Source organism: Pantherophis guttatus, chromosome 7 (assembly GCF_059756535.1).
Source record: "Pantherophis guttatus breed Tessera chromosome 7, ASM5975653v1, whole genome shotgun sequence".
Taxonomy (NCBI): Eukaryota; Metazoa; Chordata; class Lepidosauria; order Squamata; family Colubridae; genus Pantherophis; species Pantherophis guttatus.
Genome location: NC_142069.1, coordinates 22,418,715 through 22,439,908, shown reverse-complemented (window position 1 = coordinate 22,439,908; position 21,194 = coordinate 22,418,715). Strand labels below are relative to the sequence as shown.

Below are 21,194 nucleotides of genomic sequence, written 5' to 3'. Positions count from 1 at the left end.
ATATAGCCCCTCTGCCTCCATTTTGGGGGAGGAAAAAACAGTTGAAAAGATTATAAATCAGGAGATTGTTAGTTCTAGTCCTGATTTAGGCATGAAAGCTAGCTAAGTGACCTTGGATTAGTTACTTTCTCTTTACCCTAGGAAGAAGAATGCAACAGCAAACCACTTTTGAAATCCTGGCAGTCCGCAGGAGTCAACAGCAATTCAAAGTCACTGTTTTGTGTTACAAAACAAAGTGTGCACACACACACACACACACAGACATACATACAGAGGGTCAGAGGGAAGGCTTGATAGTGCCAAACTCTGCTGAATTGAGTGAGGTCTCCTAAATTACTTTGCACATTTTTGCCAGTTTTACAAAATGCAGATATAGAGCAGAGGTGGGTTTCAGCAGGTTTTGACCAGTTCTGGAGAACTGGTAGTGGAAATTTTGAGTGGTCTGGAGAACCGGTAGTAAAAATTCTGACTGGCCCCACCCCCATCTCTTCTCTGCCTCCCAAGTCCCAGCTGATCGGGAGGAAATGGGGATTTTGCAGTAACCTTCCCCTGGAGTGGGGAGGGAATGGAGATTTTGCAATATCCTTCTCCTGCCACGCCCACAAAGCCACGCCCACAAAGCCATGCCACGCCCACAAAGCCACGCCCACAGAACCGGTAATAACCTTTTTTGAAACCCACCACTGCTATAGAGGCTACATACCAGAAGCAGAAATCTGTACAAGAAAGGAAGCTTATTAATACTTCCACAGCTGATGCTTTATCCTTTGGAAGCTTTTGCCTCCTGCAAAAATAAATACAGCTAGCTTTGTTTTTGTTTCTTAACTATGATTTTTTTTTAAAAAAATGTGTTTCCCACTCTGTAGATTGAATGTCATCCATACTTCACTCAACCCAAACTTTTAGAATTCTGCAAATTGCATGATATTGTTCCTGTTGGGTACAGTCCACTAGGCACGTCAAGAGATGAAAGCTGGTAAGTTTTTGCATTGAAGATGAAGAGGAGGAGGGGAAGAGGAAGAGTAGTGAAACAAATGTTAAAGGATTTATGGTGTAACACCGATGTAACTTTGTGACCAAAGCAAAGAAACAGAAAAGCAAAGCAAAGCAAAGAAAAGTAATAAAGAATGTTGGTGCTGGTAATTACCTATAAAGCCCTACATGGCTTAGGCCCGGGGTACCTGGCGGACCATCTGCGGCCAGTGACAGCTCCCCATCGCCCGGTGCGCTCTCACACCTCCTTGGGGTCCTGTCGGCCAGACAGTGTCGGCTGGCGACTCCCAGGGAGCGGGCCTTCTCTGTGGGCGCACCTACTCTGTGGAATCAGCTCCCCCTGGAGCTCCCGATGGCCCGTGACTTTCGCTCTTTCCGCCGTGACCTCAAAACATGGCTGTTTGACCTGGCCAGATTGGACTGAAGGGGTTTTTAAAGGGGATTGTATTGGTTTTTATATCTGAATATTGAATGTTATGTGTTTTTAATCGTTGTGAGCCGCCCTGAGTCCTTTGGGAGAGAGAGCGGCATACAAGTTTAATAAAATAAATAAAATAAAATAAATGTTTTGTCATGGATCAATTGTGATGTTCCATCACTGAGATTGGCATGGCGATTCCATGTACAGTAGTGGCCAAAATTATGGAAACCTTTTGGGAAAAGCTTATTTTCTAAAACTAGCTAATAACACCACTTTCTTTTGGAGTAGTACCATAAAATTATATATCAATGGAAAGATAATTTAATCAAGAATGTAATGCAATAACGAAGTTGCTATTTGAATAGCAGTTATAGTATAAAGAAGAAAAGTGAAACACGTAGTAAAAACGAGATATACAAAAATTATCACCATAGAAAAAATGAGTTATATACAAAAATTATCATGTCAGTTAATACTTAGTTGGGTAACCTTTAGCATGAATTACAGCCTTACAATGTCTTCCCATGGAGTGAACCAAGTCTTTTAGTTCTGCAGCTGTTATAATGTGAAACCAAGATTGAATGATTGCTTGTATTAACTGGGTTTTATTGCTGGGTCGCTTCTGACTAACAAGTTTCTTTAGTCAGCTCCATAGATTTTCAATTGAGTTAAGGTCTGGGCTATTCCCAGGCCATTCCATCAGTGGAATATGATTATTTTGAAACTCAAAAAAAAAAAAGTGGTGTTTTAGCCATCAAACCTCAAAAATACACTTTTCCCAAAAAGTTTCCACAATTTTGGTCACTACTTTAGGTGGAGAGAGAAGTAAATGTGAGGTAAATCATCATAGTAGAAGTCCTCATGGACTACTCATCCTAGCAAAGCAGAAAGTTGAGTGGTGGGGATGATAATAGCTCTAACCTTTTCCTGATCCATCCTCACTGAATGCCCCTTTTTTCTTATGACGGCTGACAATGCACTACTAATCGAGAAGCAGAGAGGGATCAATTCTCTAATTATATGTCCTGCAATTTCTCCTTTCCCTACAAATCCTGTTTTATTTTAATGCTACAGCCATCCGAACCCTAACCCTGACCCTCAGCTAAATGGATTCATTTTTCTAATAATCACAAGGCTTCTTTTATTTCCTAATGAAAATAAGAGTTTGAATAACGATTATGGGTAGGATGATTTCAAAATAGCATTTTGATTGATTATGTGCCAAGACATTTTTGACTCCTAGCAACCACATAGATATATTTTCTCCATGACAATCTATCCCTAACATGTTCTTTCATATCTCCCAAGGGTACACTCACTGCTTCTATGACTAAGCCCATCCAACCCATCCATTCACTGCTGATTTTCCTCTTTTCTTTCCATCTCTCTTTCCCAGCATTGGAGCCTTTTCCAGAGAGCTGGGCTTTTGCATAATATATCATAAGTTAAATAATTTGAGCCTGATCATTTATGCTTCAAGTGAGAACTCTGGATTGATTCGTTCAATGATCCATTGGTTGCTTTATTGGCTGCCCAGGATATCCTTAGGCATCTTCTCCTACACCAAAGTTATTCTCTTCATAATCCTGTTTCCTTAAAGTCCAACTTTTGCTTCCATAGAGTGTCATAGGAAATATTATGGTCTGCACAATTCTGATATTCCTAGGTATAGATCTATCACCACATTTGAAGCTATCCATCACTTTGATGTCTTCATTGTCAATTCTAAGGTTAGTTGTTCGACCTACTATCATTAATTGGATCTTCTTTAAATTTAATTTTAGTCCCATTATTTCACTGTACTCTTTCAATATTAAGGCTTGCAGATCCTGTGCATTTTCAGCTATTAGGATAGCGTCATCAGCATGGCACAGGTTATTGATGTTTCTTCCCCCAGTTTTTAAACCACTGCCATCTTCTTTCAATCCAGTTCCCTTAATATATATTCTGCGTATATAAATCTCCTTTTTTTGGTGTTGGAATGTAGATTGACTTCTTATGCTTGGTTATTGTGCCATTCTTCCAATTTGTTGGCATAATTTGGCTAAAACCTTGTATGATTTTTATTCTGTTGCCTGCCATATTTCAGTGAGTAATTATATCAGTTCCTATAGCTTTCCAACTTCATAATAATTGTTGATTGAACTTCATGCTAGAGGTACTTTTAAGTAAGGAATATCTACTAAGGTATCTCAGATGTTGATATTTCTACTTGTATAGTGTTTCAGTATATATACCTTCCATCTTTCTTTGATCTTCTTTCAAAGTATACCAATTTGAGGCTGGAACCCCATTCTGAGTTCAGAGATCTTTTGAAAGACTTTCCTTGTTTTTCCATGTTTGTGTCCATCTTCAATGTCTTTACAAATGTGATTGTAACACCATTTCTTGTCTCTTGTAATACCTCTCTGAAACTCTTAAGTTAATTTCTGAGAGTTTTGGCTTTGGATTCTCTTCTCTTCCATGGTTTGTTCTGACATCCACTTTGCTTTCTTCTCTTTCTTCATTTTTGACTGTTCCTTTTTTCATTCATCCTTAGCCATTTCCTTAATTTCATACCATGAGTCTTCTCTCAATGAAGTTTAGGACTTCAAAGCAATTCCTGATTTTCTCCTTGAAAAAAAAGAAAAAAAGGGGGGGGTGTTATATGTTCTAGATCAGGGATGTCAAACTGCATTTCTTTGAGGGATGGATCAGTCAGCTGGGGGAGTGGGGGAGGAGATGGGACGGATGTCTCCTGTAGCACTCTGCCATCCAAAACAGGGAATGTTTTGGCCAGCAGAGTGCTGCAGGAAGATCCCCCCAGGCTGAAAATGGGGGACACACCTCATTTTTGCTTCAGAGGCACCAAGGGTTGGTCCTTCGCTATCTCCAGGCCAGCCCCATGGACCAGATTTAAGCACCCTTGAGTTTGACACCCATGTTCTAGATCATATCATAGAAACTGACTGGTTTTCTTCTTCGTTAGCTTAACGTGGAGCCTGCATATGAGCAATTTGTTATCTGTTCCATAGTCAGCACCTGGCTGTCTCTTTGATGGTATAATCAAGCCCCTCCACCTCCTTTTAACACTAATTTACTGTATTTTTCAGAGTATAAGACGCACTTCCCCCCCCCAAAAGAGGGTGAAAATTTGGGTGCGTCTTATACACCGAATGTAGCCCCGCTCACCTGCCGCCCCCCTTTCTCCTCTGCCTCCCAGCAATTTGCCTCTTTGCAGCAAACAGCAAACAGCACAGCCTGATTAGCACAAGCAGCTGATTGTCGGTTGAATCGGCCTCCCGACCATCAGCTGTTTCAGGCTGCAGGGATTGCCATTGCCTATTGCTGCATGCCCATTTTGCTGCAAGGAGGCAAACTGCTGGGGGCAGAGGCAGAGGCAGATTTTTTTTCTTGTTTTTCTCCCCAAAAAAGGTAGGTGCATCTTATAGTCCAGAGCATCTTATATTCCGAAAAATATGGTAGTTAATTTCTGGTGATGTCCATGTATAGAAACATCATTTTGGATGTTTGAAGACAGTGTTAGCTATGAACAAATCATTGGAGTAGCAAATATGATAAGTTCGTCTCCTGTTCCTTTCACTTTCCTAAGCCATACAATCCAACTTCATTTTCCTTCTTCATGTTTCCAGCTTCATCACTCCAGTCACCAATCACAAGCAGCATATCTTGCTTGCATGTTCTATTAAATCATAGAGTCATAGAAAAAAATCATAGTTAATATTCCGACTCAATACATTTACCTATGAGGAAAGCAACAGTAGAAGATGTGATCATCCTCATTCATGGCTGAGATTATGTAATTATTGAAGACATGAATTTTATTTGAAAACAATGAAAAAGTATGCTTTGAGTAACAACCAGCACAGGAAATACAGGAAAAACTGTTTCAATACAGAAAAAAAACTCTGTGCATTAAACTATTCAGGAGAAGAAATATGTCTTCCTGGCCATGATTTCCATTATTGATTTCAGCCAGCTCCAATTTGGAAAAGACTTTTCTTTCTATATTAAACTGTCTGAAAGAACAGATAGAAGACCTCTTCTAAGGTCATGTCTTCTGCAGATGTTTTAAATTCTTCCATTCTAGCCAATTTAAAAAAATGAATACAAGATTGAAAGCTAGAATATTTTAAACCAATGAAAAGATTTTTAATTAAATATTAGTGCTACACATAAAAAACAGTTGTTCTCTACTATGGCAGCTAAAATCATGCTTTCAGCCTGAGGACACCTTTGAGTTTCAATTGTCCTTTTACCCAACTGTTTATATAGCAATAACAATAGCACTTAGACTTATATAACACTTCATAGTGCTTTACATCCCTTTCTAAGTGGTTTACAAAGTCAGCATATTGCCCCCAACAATCTGGGTCCTCATTTTACTGACCACAGAAAGATGGAAGGCTGAGTCAACCATGAGCCTGGTGAGATTTGATCTGCCAAACAGCTGGCAGCCAATGATCAGCAGAAGTAGCCTGCAGTACTGCACTCTAACCACTGTGCTATCATGGCTTTATATCAGGGGTGAAATCCAGCAGGTTATGACAGGTTCTGGAGAATCAGTAGCGGAAATTTTGAGTAGTTCGGAGAACCGGCAAATACCACCTCTGACTGGCCCCAGAGTGGGGTGGGAATGGAGATTTTGCAATATCCTTCCCCCAGGAGTGGGAAGGGATTGGGGATTTTGCGGTATCCTTCCCCTGCCACGCCCACCAAGCCACGCCCACAGAACCCATAGTAAAAAATTATGGATTTCACCACTGCTTTATATGCCAACATGATTAGGTTTCCCCAGTGAACTAAATCTGGATCCATAAGTAAATGCCTCACTTTTTTTTTTAATTATTATTTTATTTGATTTATATGCCGCCCTTCTCCGGAGACTCAGAGCGGCTTACAATGCGCTAAGCAATAGCCTTCATTCTTTTGTATATTTATACAAAGTCAGCTTATTGCCCCCACAAACTGGGTCCTCAATTTACCTACCTTAGAAAGGATGGAAGGCTGAGTCAACCTTGAGCCTTGGCGAGATTCGAACCTGCAGTAATTGCAGGCAGCTGTTCCTAATAACAGGGTGCTTTAGACCACTGTACTACCAAGGCTCTCTCTTTCTCTCTCTCTCTCTCTCTCTCTCTCTCTCTCTCTCTCTCTCTCTCTCTCTCTCTCCTACTTTGAACAAGGATCAATACTGCACTTGATTTAGTAGTGGATGTACGGTACTTTTGATTATTTTCAAACTTCATCACAATAGTTGTTGTCTTGTGCCAGCTCCTTTTCAACCCCATGTTGTAATCTACGTATCTACCTTCTAAGGAAAATTTGATTCTTTTTTCTCTTTGTGTATTTTTTACAAGGGTGAATGTATCTTCCCCTCCACTCTTGGATGATCCCCTGCTAAATGCCATTGGAGAAAAATACAACAAGACAGCTGCTCAGGTAGCCCTGCGCTTCAGCATTCAGCGTGGCGTGGTGGTCATTCCAAAAAGCTTTAATCCAAAGCGTATTAGAGAAAACTTCCAGGTAAATACAATGAATGAATGCAATGTAGACGCTTCTCAACTTAAACAATATGAGGCAGTCTTCAATCTTTTAGATTTAGAGTCTGTTTACAAGTCCCATTACTATTACTCTATCTCCAGTTGTATCTGGGTGGAGATATTGCAGCTGTGATTCATCCACTGTAACCCAAGAATGAAAATCATTCTACGCCAGCAGCCTTCTTCAGCCTTGCACCTTCCAAATATACCAGTCTCATCCTTTCCAGCCAGCATGGCTCCTGAGGAGTTTTCCAATCCAGCTTCTTTGGAAAGAATCCAGTTGGATTAGAAACCAGAAGGATAAAAGATCAGACATCTTTTTTTTTCCCATCTCCATTCTTTCAGATGTCTGTAACACATTTTTATACATTTTGAAAGCTACAAGTTCTCCCCTTTTAAAAAGCAAATAAATATAGCAGGAAGCACAAACGAGAAACATCTATTTCTCAGATGTTACTGAACTACAATTCCCAGCAGTCTCAGATAGAGTGGCTAATAGTGAAGTCAGCTGTATGTTAAAGTTCAAATCTTCTGAAGGAACACAGATTCCATATCCAGAGAGCGATTATAGATTGCTGAATTTGATTGCTGATTAAACTAGGGCCAGTCATGCTCTTACAGGGTGACATAGCATGTGATAAATGTGAATGCCATCTTCCTTTCCTCTTTTTTTTTTTAATTCTCCAAGGGATTGCTTCTTTCCTTCCATACAGTCAATTAAATTTGCCATTTCGTATCCTTATTTTTAAAAGGGGACGCGGTGGCTCAGTGGCTAAGACGCTGAGCTTGTCGATCAAAAGGTCAGCAGTTCAACGATTCGAATCCCTAGCGCCGCATAACGACGTGAGCTCCTGTTACTTGTCCCAGCTTCTGCCAACCTAGCAGTTCGAAATCACATAAAAAATGCAGGTAGAAAAATAGGGACCACCTTTGGTGAGACAGTAACAGCGTTCCATGCACCTTTATTTATTTATTTATTGGTTCGATTTATATGCTGCCCTTCTCCGGAGACTCAAGGTGGCTTGCAATGCGTTAAGCAATAGATGTCTTCGGACAGCGCTGGCTCTTCGACTTTGAAACAGAGATGAGCACCGCCCCCTAGAGTCGGGAACGGCTAACACATATGTGCGAGGGGAACTTTTACCTTTATCCTTATTTTAAAACTCCATTTTGCAAAGAATTTATACTGCGTTTTTCTTCCGTAAGATATTGCTAGAACTAACACATCTCTCTCTCTCTCTTTTTTTTTTTTGCATTAAGATCTTTGACTTTTCCCTCACTGACAAGGAAATGAAAGATATAGAAGCTCTGAATAAAAATGTCCGCTATGTGGAGCTTTTAATGTAAGTCCCTGAATAATTCCAAAGATTGACCATTGGGGGAAAATTGTGATTTTTATGGGATATTCTATACTGCACTGTCACTTCTTACGAAAATAAAATTGGGGGCTATAAATGATTTGTAAGTAGACTGGGAAATGTTTGATTTGTATGTCTTGTGAACTTGCCCAACTGTTTTGTATAACACATGGCTAAAACTAGAGTTTAGAATAATGTGTGAAGAATTCAGGATCCTAAATAGCCATCGCATCGAAGAATGGATCTCTTGAGCTTCACACTTTTGCTTAGGCCCATCCTTAGGACATCACAGGGCAGTTGCTAATAGCCAAAACCAAGAATTCCTTTGGCTGGGAAGTTGGCACAAACCCATTTTCTGTTCATTCACCACTCTCCTAATATTAATGCTCCCGTGAGTATAACAAAGATTAAGGATATATGAGAATTATATATCAGTTTTCCTTTCAAAGGTAGCTTCACTTTTCCTTAAGCCCTTACCTCAGCACATAGAAATGTCATCAGTACCACAGAGTTCTATAAAAACAGGAACATCCCTCATGTAGTTGTGTTTCCAGACAAAAATTGGAATATAAAAGCAATAGATAAATGCTAAAATCCATGACTCTTTCATAGGTATATTGGATTAAAATCTCCAGAATTTTTAGCCAGCTAGATAGCTTTTGACTTTAGTGTCTTCCCACAGTGCAACAGTCTCCACCATGAAATTTTGTTCATCTTGAAGTTGGAAAATGGCTTTAAGTTTTCCAAAAAAAAAAAAAAGATTTAGGAGCAGAAGGGGCTATTTCATGAGGCTACTGCTCACTTTCAGGATTGATAACATTGAAATCAGTGTCAAGAAATCTGCAGAAGAATAAACTAAATAAGAAATGACACCAAGAGAGGTTTTATTTTATACACTCCTGTCTGCTGGAAGCTATCCAGACCATCCGTGTCCTTAGATAACCAAATGAGGGATCCAGCTTTAGCCCCAGCAGCCTAATTAAAAGGGATAGCCAATCTTAAATTGGATGCCTAGCAGTCCAAAGAAACTAACAAAAAGTTAGCCAAACCAAAAAGGCCAGAAACCTCTGGCAGTTCAGAGAGCTGAATCAAAATTCAGCAATGGCTATAGTCCTCAGCATACAGTATGTAGCTAAGTCAGCAAGTGTTAAAGAGGTATAATTTTCTTTTACTTCTCAATAGCCAAGCAATACTTTGGACATGCCCTTACGTAGGGCAGGGGTCTCCAAACTTGGCAACTTTAAGACTTGTGGACTTCCCTATGTTGATTGGGGAATTCTGGGAGTTGAAGTCCACAAGTCTTAAAGTTACCACTCCTGACCTAATGCTATGAGATGTAGATTGTAAAATTCCAGACAGCAAGCCAGTCCCACAAAACTCATTGAGTGATTTTAGGCCCCCACTGTCTCAACCTAATCTATTCATACAGGTGAGGTGGAGTTAAGATTATGTTGTAAACCACCCAAAGTCATTGGATATGAGATGGGCAGCAAATAAATTTCATAAAAACAAACAAACAAACAAGATTAGGGGCCTTCTGCTCTCAGAGAAAAGGAATTAATACTCTTAGTAATACCAAGTCTTCAAGATGAGTCCATAATTTCCATCAATCATACGAAAATTAACCTGTCTCATTATGAGATTTTTTTTCAATTTCCCAGTCTATCCAGATATTTGCTGAAAATCTCTCATCCAAATAGTAACCCAGTCTGATCTACCTTAGCTTCTTGTGGTTAATCTTAAAGTCAGCTGGTGCTGCTAGTTACTGACACTACACTTGAACTAATAGTAATGCTTATTTTCTCCATTAAGCATTTAGTACAATTCTCAACAAAGTTGCAATGACAACCAGCATTTTTATTTCTTCAGAAGCCTTAAGAGAGGTGGCGAGCCAGGAAGGGCATCTAATATATTAATATACAATTGTGGTTTTTCTGCTACAGCTTCCAGTAAGGCGTCATGGCCCTACAAAATAGTATTGAGAGTTCTGGTTTAGCAATTCTGGGAAAGATGCAGTATTTTCATTCCTACATTAGTTTTGCTCATAGCAAATACTTTATTTATTTATTTATTTATTTATACTTATTTATTTTGTCGAATACATATTAGATAATATATATAAGTATAAGCATGAATTGAATACATAAAATGAGTACAATTAAAGGGAACATTAGGACAGGGATGGTAGGCATGCTGGTGCTCTTATGCACGCCCCTTACAGACCACTTAGGAAAGGGGTGAGGTCAACAGTAGCCAGTCTAAGGTTAAAATTTTGGGGGTTTTGGGATGAAACCACAGAGTCAGGTAGTGCATTCCAGGCATTGACCACTCTGTTGCTGAAGTCATATTTTCTGCAATCGAGTTTGGAGCGGTTCACTTTAAGTTTGTATCTATTGTGAGCTTGTGTATTGTTGTGGTTGAAGCTGAAGTAGTCACTGACAGGTAGGACCAGGGGTGAAATCCAGCAAGTTCTGACAGGTTCTGGAGAACCGGTAGTGGAAATTTTGAGCAGTTTGGAGAACCGGTAGTGGAAATTTTGAGCAGTTCGGATAACTGGCAAACACCACCTCTGGCTGGTCCCAGAGTGGGGTGGGAATGGAGATTTTGCAATATCCTTCCCCCAGGAGTGGGGAGGGAATGGGGATTTTGCAGTATCCTTCCCCTGCCACGCCCACCAAGCCAAACCACGCCAAGCCACACCCACAGAACCGGTAGTAAAAAAAAATGGATTTCACCACTGGGTAGGACATTGTAGCAGATGATTTTATGAGCTACAGTATGCTTAGGTCATACCGAATATAAAATATAAAATATTTTATTTATAAAATAAAATATAAAATACTGTTTGTGAACCAGTTATGTGACTATTGGGTTTTTTTCATTGACTTTATTAATTCTAACTTTTAATTTCCTGCAGGTGGAAAGACCATCCCGAGTATCCTTTCCATGATGAGTACTGAAAATTTGGGGTATCCAAGGGCATACATTCACCTGTAGTGATCTCAGCTAATGTCTTATACCAGTTTGTATCTGGTAGTAGTTCTTAAATCACTTAACCCAATCCAATCCTTAGTGCTACAACTTACGTAGTGGATATAGAAAATAAGGCACATTCAGAAAAAAATTGTTTTGAAACTTAGTGTGCAAATACTGCCAAATGTAAACTTTAGTAGAGGAAAACAGGATTGCCTCTTTTTTTTTTACATAGATATGAAAAATATATCTTTCTCCAGCTGTCTCGAAACTTGTCATGATTAACACACATGAAAGAACAGTTCTGGTTAAGCCTGCAGTGAACCAGAGCTATTGGATGCAAAGACAGGAAACATTGATTGAGGGCAGCAATTATTCCAAGTGAATCTGGAAATAATTTTTGGGAATTGTTTGGGTTGCTTTTTACTTATTTGTTTAACGGCCTTCGAGATTCGAACACTCTTTACTCTGATAGCTAACTTATATGTTTCGTTTCTATTACAATGTTTGTACGAATAATCACATTGTATATCCCCCTGAAATAGCCTCCCTGAAAATGCTTGCTGCCAGATGTGCTAGACTGCAGCTTTCATATTTCCCAGAGGCCACTTGCTGCAACAGAGAATGGGAGATAACAAGAAGGAGGACCTGCCTTCATTTCCAACAGTTTCTTGCTCTTCTTCTTCCTCTCTATGCTGTAAATGGAAGGAGAGGAGAGGAACTCAAAATCTGAGCCACCGCAAAATGTAAAGCTGTTCCTACTCACTTTGCAGATCCAAGTGAACATTTTGTAGATCTAAGTGAAATATTTTGAGCAATTCAAAGTAAAACTAGAGTTAGTCCTCAACTTATGACTTTTTAGCAGCCATTTCACATTATGAGGTCACTGAATGATTGGTGGTTATGACTGATCCTTGGAGTCCTGCCTGTCCCAGCAGCCCCACAGCCACGTGATCACAATCTGAGTACTTGGCAAACTACACTTGTGACTAGTTGCCAAGCACACTGCAGTCACATGATCAACATTGCAACCTTCCATGCCAATTTCCCCAGAAAGACAAAGGTGAAGCTGGCAGGGAAGGTTTCAGGTAGCTGGAATAAGCTTCCCAACCTGCACACCATCCCCCAGTCCTTCTGGGTTTGCCCCATGCCAGCCAGTTGTGTGCCCACACACCCCATCCCCAGCCTATGTGGCTCCTCCTGTTTAGCCCACACACTTTTATGTACCCTCGCCAATCCACGCAGTATCTCTCATATTCCTGCTGTCCCTTCCCATGTTATGCTGCACCTCTCGTGCATCCTTCCAGATCATCCTCCACACTCTCACTCCCTGGCGGGATTCAGCCGGTTTGCATTGGTTCAGGCAAACCGGTTGTTAAATTACCCCGCCCCCGCTATCAAAGTGAATCCTGGGCTCCGCGCTGCAATGAAGAAACAGGCAACGGAGTGGCCGGCGCGAGAGAAGGAGAAGGCCACTTTCCCTCTTTCTTCTCCCTGCTCTTCCTCCTTCCCTCATGCTGGCCATTCCGTTGCCCATTTCTCCATTGCAGCGCGGCGCCCAGGATTTACTTTGATAGTGGGGTGGGTGTTTAGTTTAACAACCGGTTTGTCCAGGGTCAGGTTGGCTGTCGCGGGAGGCTCGTCCCGCATGTGCGATGGAGTTTTAGGATGGGGATGGGCCACGCCTCCCATGACAGCCAATCTGACCCTGGGCGAACTGGTTGTTAAATTATTTGAATCCCACCACTGCTCCCACTCACCTCTTCTCTCTCTCCCTCACCCAGCAGCAGCCATTTATCGGCCTGCAGGCCTGGGACTTGCATCTTCCTGGCAGCTTCCCCACTGACTTTGGTTGTGGGAATCTGGCAGGAAGTTCCCTTACCTAATGACTGTAGCATTCAATTAACAAAGGCAGCCGGGTCTTCCGAGATTGATATCACTAAGCAATGCAGTTGCACCTTATGTCTGCATTGCTTAGTGATGGAAATTCCAGGTCCAATTGCCATTGTAAGTTGAGGACTATCTGTACCATCATTCTCATTCCACAGTTATAGTTTGCATTAGAAAATGCATGGCACTCGTGCACAGAAGGGCAACCTCAGCAGGACGACAGCATCTTTACATATCCTTGATTGGGATGTAAAATTTTAATCCTGCTCCAGTAAGATTAGTGGAACCTAGCCAGTAAATCCAGTAGGAGTAAAATGTAACACTCTGTGCTGTACAAAATGTGCTGCAGTTAACTTCTGTATGCATTCATCAAACAGCTGGAGATGGAGAAGGCATTTAAAAAATAAAATAATCAAGGCCACCATCCAAAGTTAGATGTGTCTACGTCCCATTTAGAACATGATAGTCTTTTAGCAGCCTGACATTCTGCTTTTATCTCAAACCACAACTAGAAAAATGATAACTGTCTTGGCGTAAGTACGTACTTTGCCTGAGACTTTGTTCCAAAACTTTGACCATTTGGCTTTCAAATGCATACCAGCTGACAAATCTGCACTGAGATGCAAAAGCCCCAAAATGGGAACGATAGTAAAATTAGTCCTCTAATGTGTCTAAAGAAACCTTTGTGAATCCAGTCCTATTTATTTGTTGAAGATTTAAAGCAAATTAAGCCAAAGAGACCCCATTCCCAAGAGGACAGTCAATTCCCAAACTTATAATGGGGCAACTTTTTTTTTTTTTTTTTACTATAGACATTTTGGAACTGGGGACAATCAGCATGTTGTGATACAGCTTCATCTTGATTTAGCAAAGGGCATATGCAGCATACTATTTTTCTCTTGGATAGATGAAAAAAAATGCATTGGCTAATGCTATCCTTTCTTCACCAGGCAAGCACCAAGGGTTTATAATAGGGGTGTCAAACTCAAGGCATAGGGACTAGATCCAGTCCTCAGAATACTTAGATCTGGCTTGCAGGGCTGCTCTGGAAACAGCGAAGGACTAGCCCGTGGTTCTTCTGTCAGTGAAAATGGAGCTTGGGAGGATCACATGAGGCCCTCCCAAGCTCCAATTCCTCTGGCAGAGTGTTGCAGGAAGCTGTGGCAACCGAAAATGGAGCTCGGGAGCCTGTTTTCGCTGCAGAGCGTTCAGCCCACCACAGGCGCCCTTGATGAGTGACATCGAGCTGGCCATGCAGTGGTGAAATCTAAAATTTGTTACTACCGGTTCTGTGGGTGTGGCTTGGTGGGGGGGGTAATGTGACTGGGTGGGCATGGCCAATTTTATTTTTTTTTTACTTTAAAAAAACATTTTTTCTACAACCTCTTTGGCAGAGACTTTTTTTTTCTAAATGCCTCTGACGATCCAAGCTGAGTTGCCTGATCGTTAGAGGAATTTAAAAGAAAAAAAGTCTCTGCCGATCAGGCAACTCAGCTTGGCTCGTCAGAGGCATTTAAAAGAAAAAAAGGGTTTTTTTCTTTTAAAAGCCTTTGATCCCAGCTGAGTCGCATGATCATCAGAGGCTTTTTTTTTTTTTTTTTACTTTTAAAAGCATTTTTTCGGCCGAAGAGGTTGTAGAAAAAATGCTTTTAAAAGTAAAAAAAAAAGCCTCTGATGATTGTGTGGCTCAGCTGGGCATGGTGGGGGGAGCGCAGGGATTTTTGCTACCGGTTCTCTGAACCACCTGCCTCCATCGCTACCGGATCATGCGATCCGGTCCGAACCAGGAGCATTTCACTCCTGTGGCCATGCCCACCCTAGCCATGCCCACCCTGGCCCCCGGTGGTCAAACACAACCCTGATGTGGGCTTCCAATGAAATCAAGTTTGATACCCCTGCTTTATAAGGTCTGATGCATTTTAATGAGCCACTGACTCCCAAGTTGTGGCAATTTTTAAGGATTTGGGATTTATCATTCCATTTTAATTTTTTGAGATCTTGGGCATTGGATATGATGTTGCCAATACTGCCAATCTAAACAACACAACACATGAGCTTGTTGGCTAGGAAATTCTGGGGTTGAAGTCCACACATCTTAAATTTGCCAAGGTTGAAAAACACTGATCTAAAAACACCTTTCCCAACCTAACCCAGCAAAGGTTGGGCCTTGAGAGAGAAATCTTGGTGCTGTGAGACAAAGAGTAACAACCAGGGTGGATAAAAATCAATGATTTTTTTTAAAAAAAATTAAAAAAAATCAGATTTTTTAAATTTAAATTGGATTTTTTTGATTTAAATCGGATTTTTTTTATTTTTATCGAATTTATTTTAATAAAAAACTTTTGGGGTAAAAATCTATCGTAAGATAGTTTTCTATTTAAGATACATAAATAATTTAGTTTATTCAGATGAAATGGAGCTTAGTTATGTAGCATGAGGCTGTATATTCTGCAACACTGGGACTATCGATGAGTCAACAGCGGGTCAAAGGAGTAGCAGAGATGACAGTTGCTCTTTAAAAATTATGATTTAAATCGAGTTGATTTAAATCAAGCCTTTTTACTAGTGATTTAAATCATGATTTAAATTGTGATTTAAATCAACTCGATTTAAATCAAATCCACCCTGGTAACAACTGATAAAGTCAGTGGCAAACATCAGCTTTGTAAAACATGAAAATACAGTAAGGGAATGGCAAACAAAGAATATTATATTACACATTACCAAAAAAACAAAACAAACAAACAAACAAAAGAGCACATGGCTATCCAAAGGAAAACCTGCAGGACATAAACTGGAATGTCTCAAATTAACAACTGACAATAATAATAGGTGGGAACATTTGTTAGAATTTCTTGCCATTATTGAATTATGAGCTGCGATGGTGCAATGGTTAGAGTGCAGTACTGCAGGCTACTTCTGCTGATCACCGACTGCCAGCAGTTTGGCAGATTGAATCTCACCAGGCTCAAGGTTGACTCAGCCTTTCATCCTTCCAAGGTCAGTAAAATGAGGACCCAGATTGTTGGGGGCAATATGCTGACTCTGTAAACTGCTTAGAGATGGCTGTAAACAGTGGTGGGATTCAAGTAATTTAACAACCGGTTCTCTGCCCTAATGATTTCTTCCAACAACCAGTTTGCCAAACTGCTCAGAAAATTAACCGCTTCTCCTGATGTGGTGCGAACTGGCTGAATCCCACCACTGGCTGTAAAGCACTATGAAGCAGTATATAAGTCTAAGTGCTATTGCTATTATTGATCCAACACATCTGGAAGGCATTAAACTATGAAAGACTAATGTAATCTCATGAGTCAAACAACATACAACAATAATCAAACAATACATCATGATTCAGCAGAAAACACAAAATAAACCCAGTTGGGTACTGTAAGCAATCCAAAATACAAAGCTCCAGTGGCTTAAATGAAAAAAACGAGTGTTCTTGGTTTAGGATCAACACTGAAAAGGTGAGATGCCTATTTCAGAGTAATTCTTCAATTGGCTACAATCAAGCCAGAATGAAGTGTGCTTAGAAGGAGTCAAAAGTTGGGGGCCTTGTTTGAAGTTCATCATCCAAAAATGATGATGGCAAAGATTATTAGGGGACTAAGGTTCAAACATATAAAGATCAGTTGCTGGAATTGGGTATGCCTAGTTTAATGAAAAGAAGGACTAAGGGTGACATGATAACAGTGTTCCAATATCTAAGGGGCTATGATAAAGAAGAGGGAGTCAACCTATTCTCCAAAGCATCTGAAGGCAGGACAAGACACAACAAATCAAGGAGAGAAGCAACCTAGAACTAAGGAGCAATTTCCTGATAGTTAGAATTAATCAGTGGAACAACTTACCTCCAGAAGTTGTGGGTGCTCCAATACTGGAAGTTTTTAAGAAGAGAAGAACAAGCATTTGTCTGAAACAGTATAGGGTTTCCTGCCTGAGCATGGGGTTGGACTAGAAGACCTCCAAGATCCCTTCCAACTCTGTTATTCTGAGTAAGAGATGTGGTATAATCCAATGCGCAACCTAAGGGATTTGAGGTTCAAACCAGTTCCATACTATAAAAAAATAAGTGAGAATATGAAACATGTAAATGTAATATTTAAATTTGATTACAATTACAGCCCACATACATTTATACATCTAACAAGCACATCTAACACTTTAAATATTACAATTTGGCAACAATTTAGAGAAGGGGTTGAAAGAGGTAGAGTTTCAATGTACAGTAACTTTCTTTTAAATCCTGGCCTTGTTTCAGAATTGCAAAAAGCCCATTCAAATTCAAAGGCAGACACACTTTTCTATCCCAGTACAAGGGCAAATGTGGATTATTAGGGCAGATTTAACATAGCATATAGCAGATTGGTTAATAGATAAAGGAGCAGAGTTTTTTTTTAATGAAATTAAAGTTGTGTTTGATATACTGCTGTTTGAAATTTTATTCTTCTGTCTAGTAGTACAGAACAAACCAGTTTTCTCATTTCCAAGTATTCCATTAAGTCATCTGTAAAATTTAAACTTCAAATATCCAGACATGAAAACTTAGAACTAACTTGCTGAGTTTACAGTTTAAAATAAAAGGTGGTATTTTAATAGCCTTGGCCAAAAAATAGATCTTCTCATATATAGTAGTTTTACTGACAGAAGTCCATATATTATAAAACAAGTTATTTTTATTTGTATAATTCTATTGTTCAAAATTGAGCTTCCTGTAAATGTACTGGAAAGAAAACCAACCTAAGTCACAGCTCATTTCCACAGCTTCTTTTGGATTGGGGATTGCTCTTGGACTAATACACTGCAAAAATTTCCTTTTAGCTCTTGGAATTATCAGAGGAGATCTCAGAAAAGATGCAAAGGGGAGCACTGCAGCTGTTTGGCTTGGCTCTTAGAAGGGCGGGGATGGCACTGTTTACCGAAGCAGCTTTGAGCCATTGTCAGATTAAAGGACTCCAAAAATTTACATAGCCCTGTTGTGTAAAACAGTTGCTACATATGCAGGGAAGTCTATGTATTACCCTCAGTTTTAATGTTGTCAAAAGGTATAAACAACATGGCCATAGATGGGCTTTAGCCAACCAGAATGCCCTCTACAAATGTGGATCAATTCTCAGAAATCTCAGCAATACCTCCTGTAGACAAACCTTCTGTCAGTTGATGTCCATCCATCTGGAGAACATAAAAGTTTGGGGAAGGCTGCTGAAACATCTCTCTTGGTGTAGGATTCCCTGCCTGTTTCATTTCTAGACTCTTTTAATTAAAAGAAAACCAAACTGGGAAGCTGCAACGCTTCAAAGGGTCAGTTTCTGGAATCATCATTATTTGCTCTATTGACATCTCTATTGTATCTTTAGAAGATACAACTTGTAAGTGGTTGCAGCTCTGGCAGTGCTGAAATTCAATTTTTTTTTACTACTGGTTCTGTGGGCATGGCATGGTGGGCGTGGTGTGGCTTGGTAGGTGTGGCTTGGTGGGCGTGGCAGAGGAAGGATACAACAAAATCCCCATTCCCTCCCCATTCCTGGGGGAAGGATATTGCAAAATCTCCATTCTGGGGCCAGCCAAAGGTGGTATTTGCCGGTTCTCCTAACTACTCAAAATTTCTGCTGCCGGTTCTCCAGAACCTGTCAGAACCTGCTGAATTTCACCCCTGAGCAGCCTCTTGATGGCCGAAGGAATGGAATATTTTTCCTGTTAAAACGCATGTACCAGATTTTTAATGACTATGCAAGCCTTTTTAGTGAGCATTTTAGGAAGGTGCCTCTAACTTGCTCTCAGAGTTTTAAATGTGCCCATTCCTGGTTTACATCTTGCCTTTCAAGCAAGGGGCTTGAAGAAGGTAGACCTGTTCTCATTCATAAAAACGAATCTTTCTCCAGATTTCACCCCTGCTAGAAACACAACAATTAAAACAGTGTTTCTCAATCTTGAAAAATTTAAGCTGGGTGGCTTTCCAGAATTCCCCAGGCAGCATGCTAGCTGGGGAATTCCGGAAGTCCACAAAGTTTAAAGTTGGCTAAAGTTGAGAAATGCCAAGACTGATATATGCAATATTTTGTGATCTCTAACTTGTGTAACAAACCCTTTTATCATGTCGTATTTAATTATGGTGTTTAATGAAAAGAAGGACTAGCAGTGACATGATAGCAGTATTCCAATATCTCAGGGGCTTCCACAAAGAAGAGGGAGTCAAACTATTCTCCAAAGCACCTGAGAGTAGGACAAGAAGCAATGGATGGAAACTAATCAAGGAGAGAAGCAACTTAGAACTAAGGAGAAATTTCCTGACAGTGAGAACAATTAACCAGCAGAACAATTTGCCTCCAGAAGTTGTAAATGCTTCAACACTGGAAGTTTTAAAGAAGAAATTGGATAACCATTTGTCTGAAATGATATAGGATTTCCTGCCTCAGCAGGGGGTTGGACCTAGAAGACTTCCAAGGTCCCTTCCAACCATTATTCTGTTATGTTCCATGGCAGGGAGACTCCTTGACTCCTAATGTCAGTCCATTAGGTTTTCTTCAAAAGGGAAGCTTTAACTTCTCCACCTCCCCTTTTAAAGTGACTAATACAGTCAAAAAGATGCAACCCAACTTTCCTTGCATTATTATAGGAGGTTTTGACACTAATCCTAGTTATATAGCTGAATTCTGCCCTGCAAAATAGAAACAGAATACACAACATTCAGAATTTAAACTCCCCCACTCTGCTCATTTCTACAATGAATTTACAACAGCAAAGAATTGTCCTGAAAATTTGTCCTCTGATGTACGAGCCAATGCCTTCCATCCAATATATTACATTCCTGAAAATTCCTTGAAGAAAAGCCCATGCCTTCTGGTTCTCCAGATGTTGCTGGATTACGAGTCATTCACAGCCCTCAACCCGGTTCTCAAAGCTGAGGAATGTTGAGAATTATGCTTCAGCGTTACTTAGAAGCCTGTAATCATCATCATGCTACAGCTATTAAGTAACTTTCAAGTTGATTTAAATTCAACCATTTCATGCATGACATTTTAATGGGCCAATGATTAAAGAAAATGAGCTGTCTGTGGAATAAAAAAAAGTGTTTCTGAACCTCAGCCACTTGAAGATGTGTGGAGTTCAACTCCCAGAATACCCAAGCCAGCATTCTGAGAATTGAACCACACACATCTTCAAGTTCTCCAAGGTTGAGAAACACTGGAATACAACAACTCTTAACAAGAAGATATCCTAAAGATTTATAGGTGGTTTTTTCATGCAAGATGCAATATAAGCCAAGCCATGTTTCAAACATCTTTTATGGGTCTCCAAAGCTGCTCTTTATTCTCAACTGAAACTTTTTCCCAGCTGCAAAAATTGGGACTATCATTAGATGATAGGAAAGAGCTAAGGTGTGTTGATTTCTGCAAACCAGATCTGCTGCCCTAATATCTTCTAAACTTTATTATGCATAATAATAACTAGTATTATGCATTTGCAATCATATCATCTTTATTCATCCACAATCATATAAAAATTACCAAGCTTCCTGAGACTTCACGGAAGATTTGTTCAATCTCTTACTTATCCTCCTGCTGCCCTCTACCGTTAGCCAAATGAAGCAGCTCTCCATTTCTTAACAAGTAGTAACCACAGCATAGCAGACTTTTCCAAAAAGAGCTCCACAACAGACATGGTTGCACCAATTGGCTAGATTATGGAGGAGATTCAATTGCTATTCAGAAAGCATTCATTTTGCTATGCACCATCAAGAGGTGTAGCTGTGCTATTATTTCATGATTAAAGGGACTTCAGCATCTTAAATGAAAGGGCCTTGTAAATGTTTGTGTGCATATTTGTTTGTGCACACAGCCCCATCAGTATATACACACTTCGCATGTTTATGAAAGATTTATTTATTTAAAACAAGAAGCCCCAGTTTTACTTATTATTCATAATAAATTGTTGCCGGTGATGATGAAATTACTGAGCAAAGTATTCAAAAGACAAAAGCATTGTCTTCTTTCTTTTACCTCCAAGAGATAGAAA

The 21,194-nt window shown here is 40.0% G+C and overlaps 1 protein-coding gene across 2 annotated transcripts in view; it reads left to right on the top strand.

Moving 5' to 3' along the window:
• AKR1D1 (aldo-keto reductase family 1 member D1) overlaps positions 1-11,550 on the top strand; it is a 77,492-nt gene extending 65,942 nt beyond the window's left edge. The window contains exons 6-9 of one of the 2 annotated variants that reach the window (XM_034402821.3): positions 867-976; positions 6,772-6,937; positions 8,215-8,297; positions 11,230-11,550. In XM_034402821.3, coding sequence (XP_034258712.1) covers positions 867-976; positions 6,772-6,937; positions 8,215-8,297; positions 11,230-11,272 — 402 coding nt within the window. In that variant the 3' untranslated portion in view covers positions 11,273-11,550. The remainder of the gene's footprint in view (positions 1-866; positions 977-6,771; positions 6,938-8,214; positions 8,298-11,229) is intronic. The other variant, XM_034402822.3, reaches the window with a different exon arrangement.
• The last annotated feature ends 9,644 nt before the right edge of the window (positions 11,551-21,194 follow it).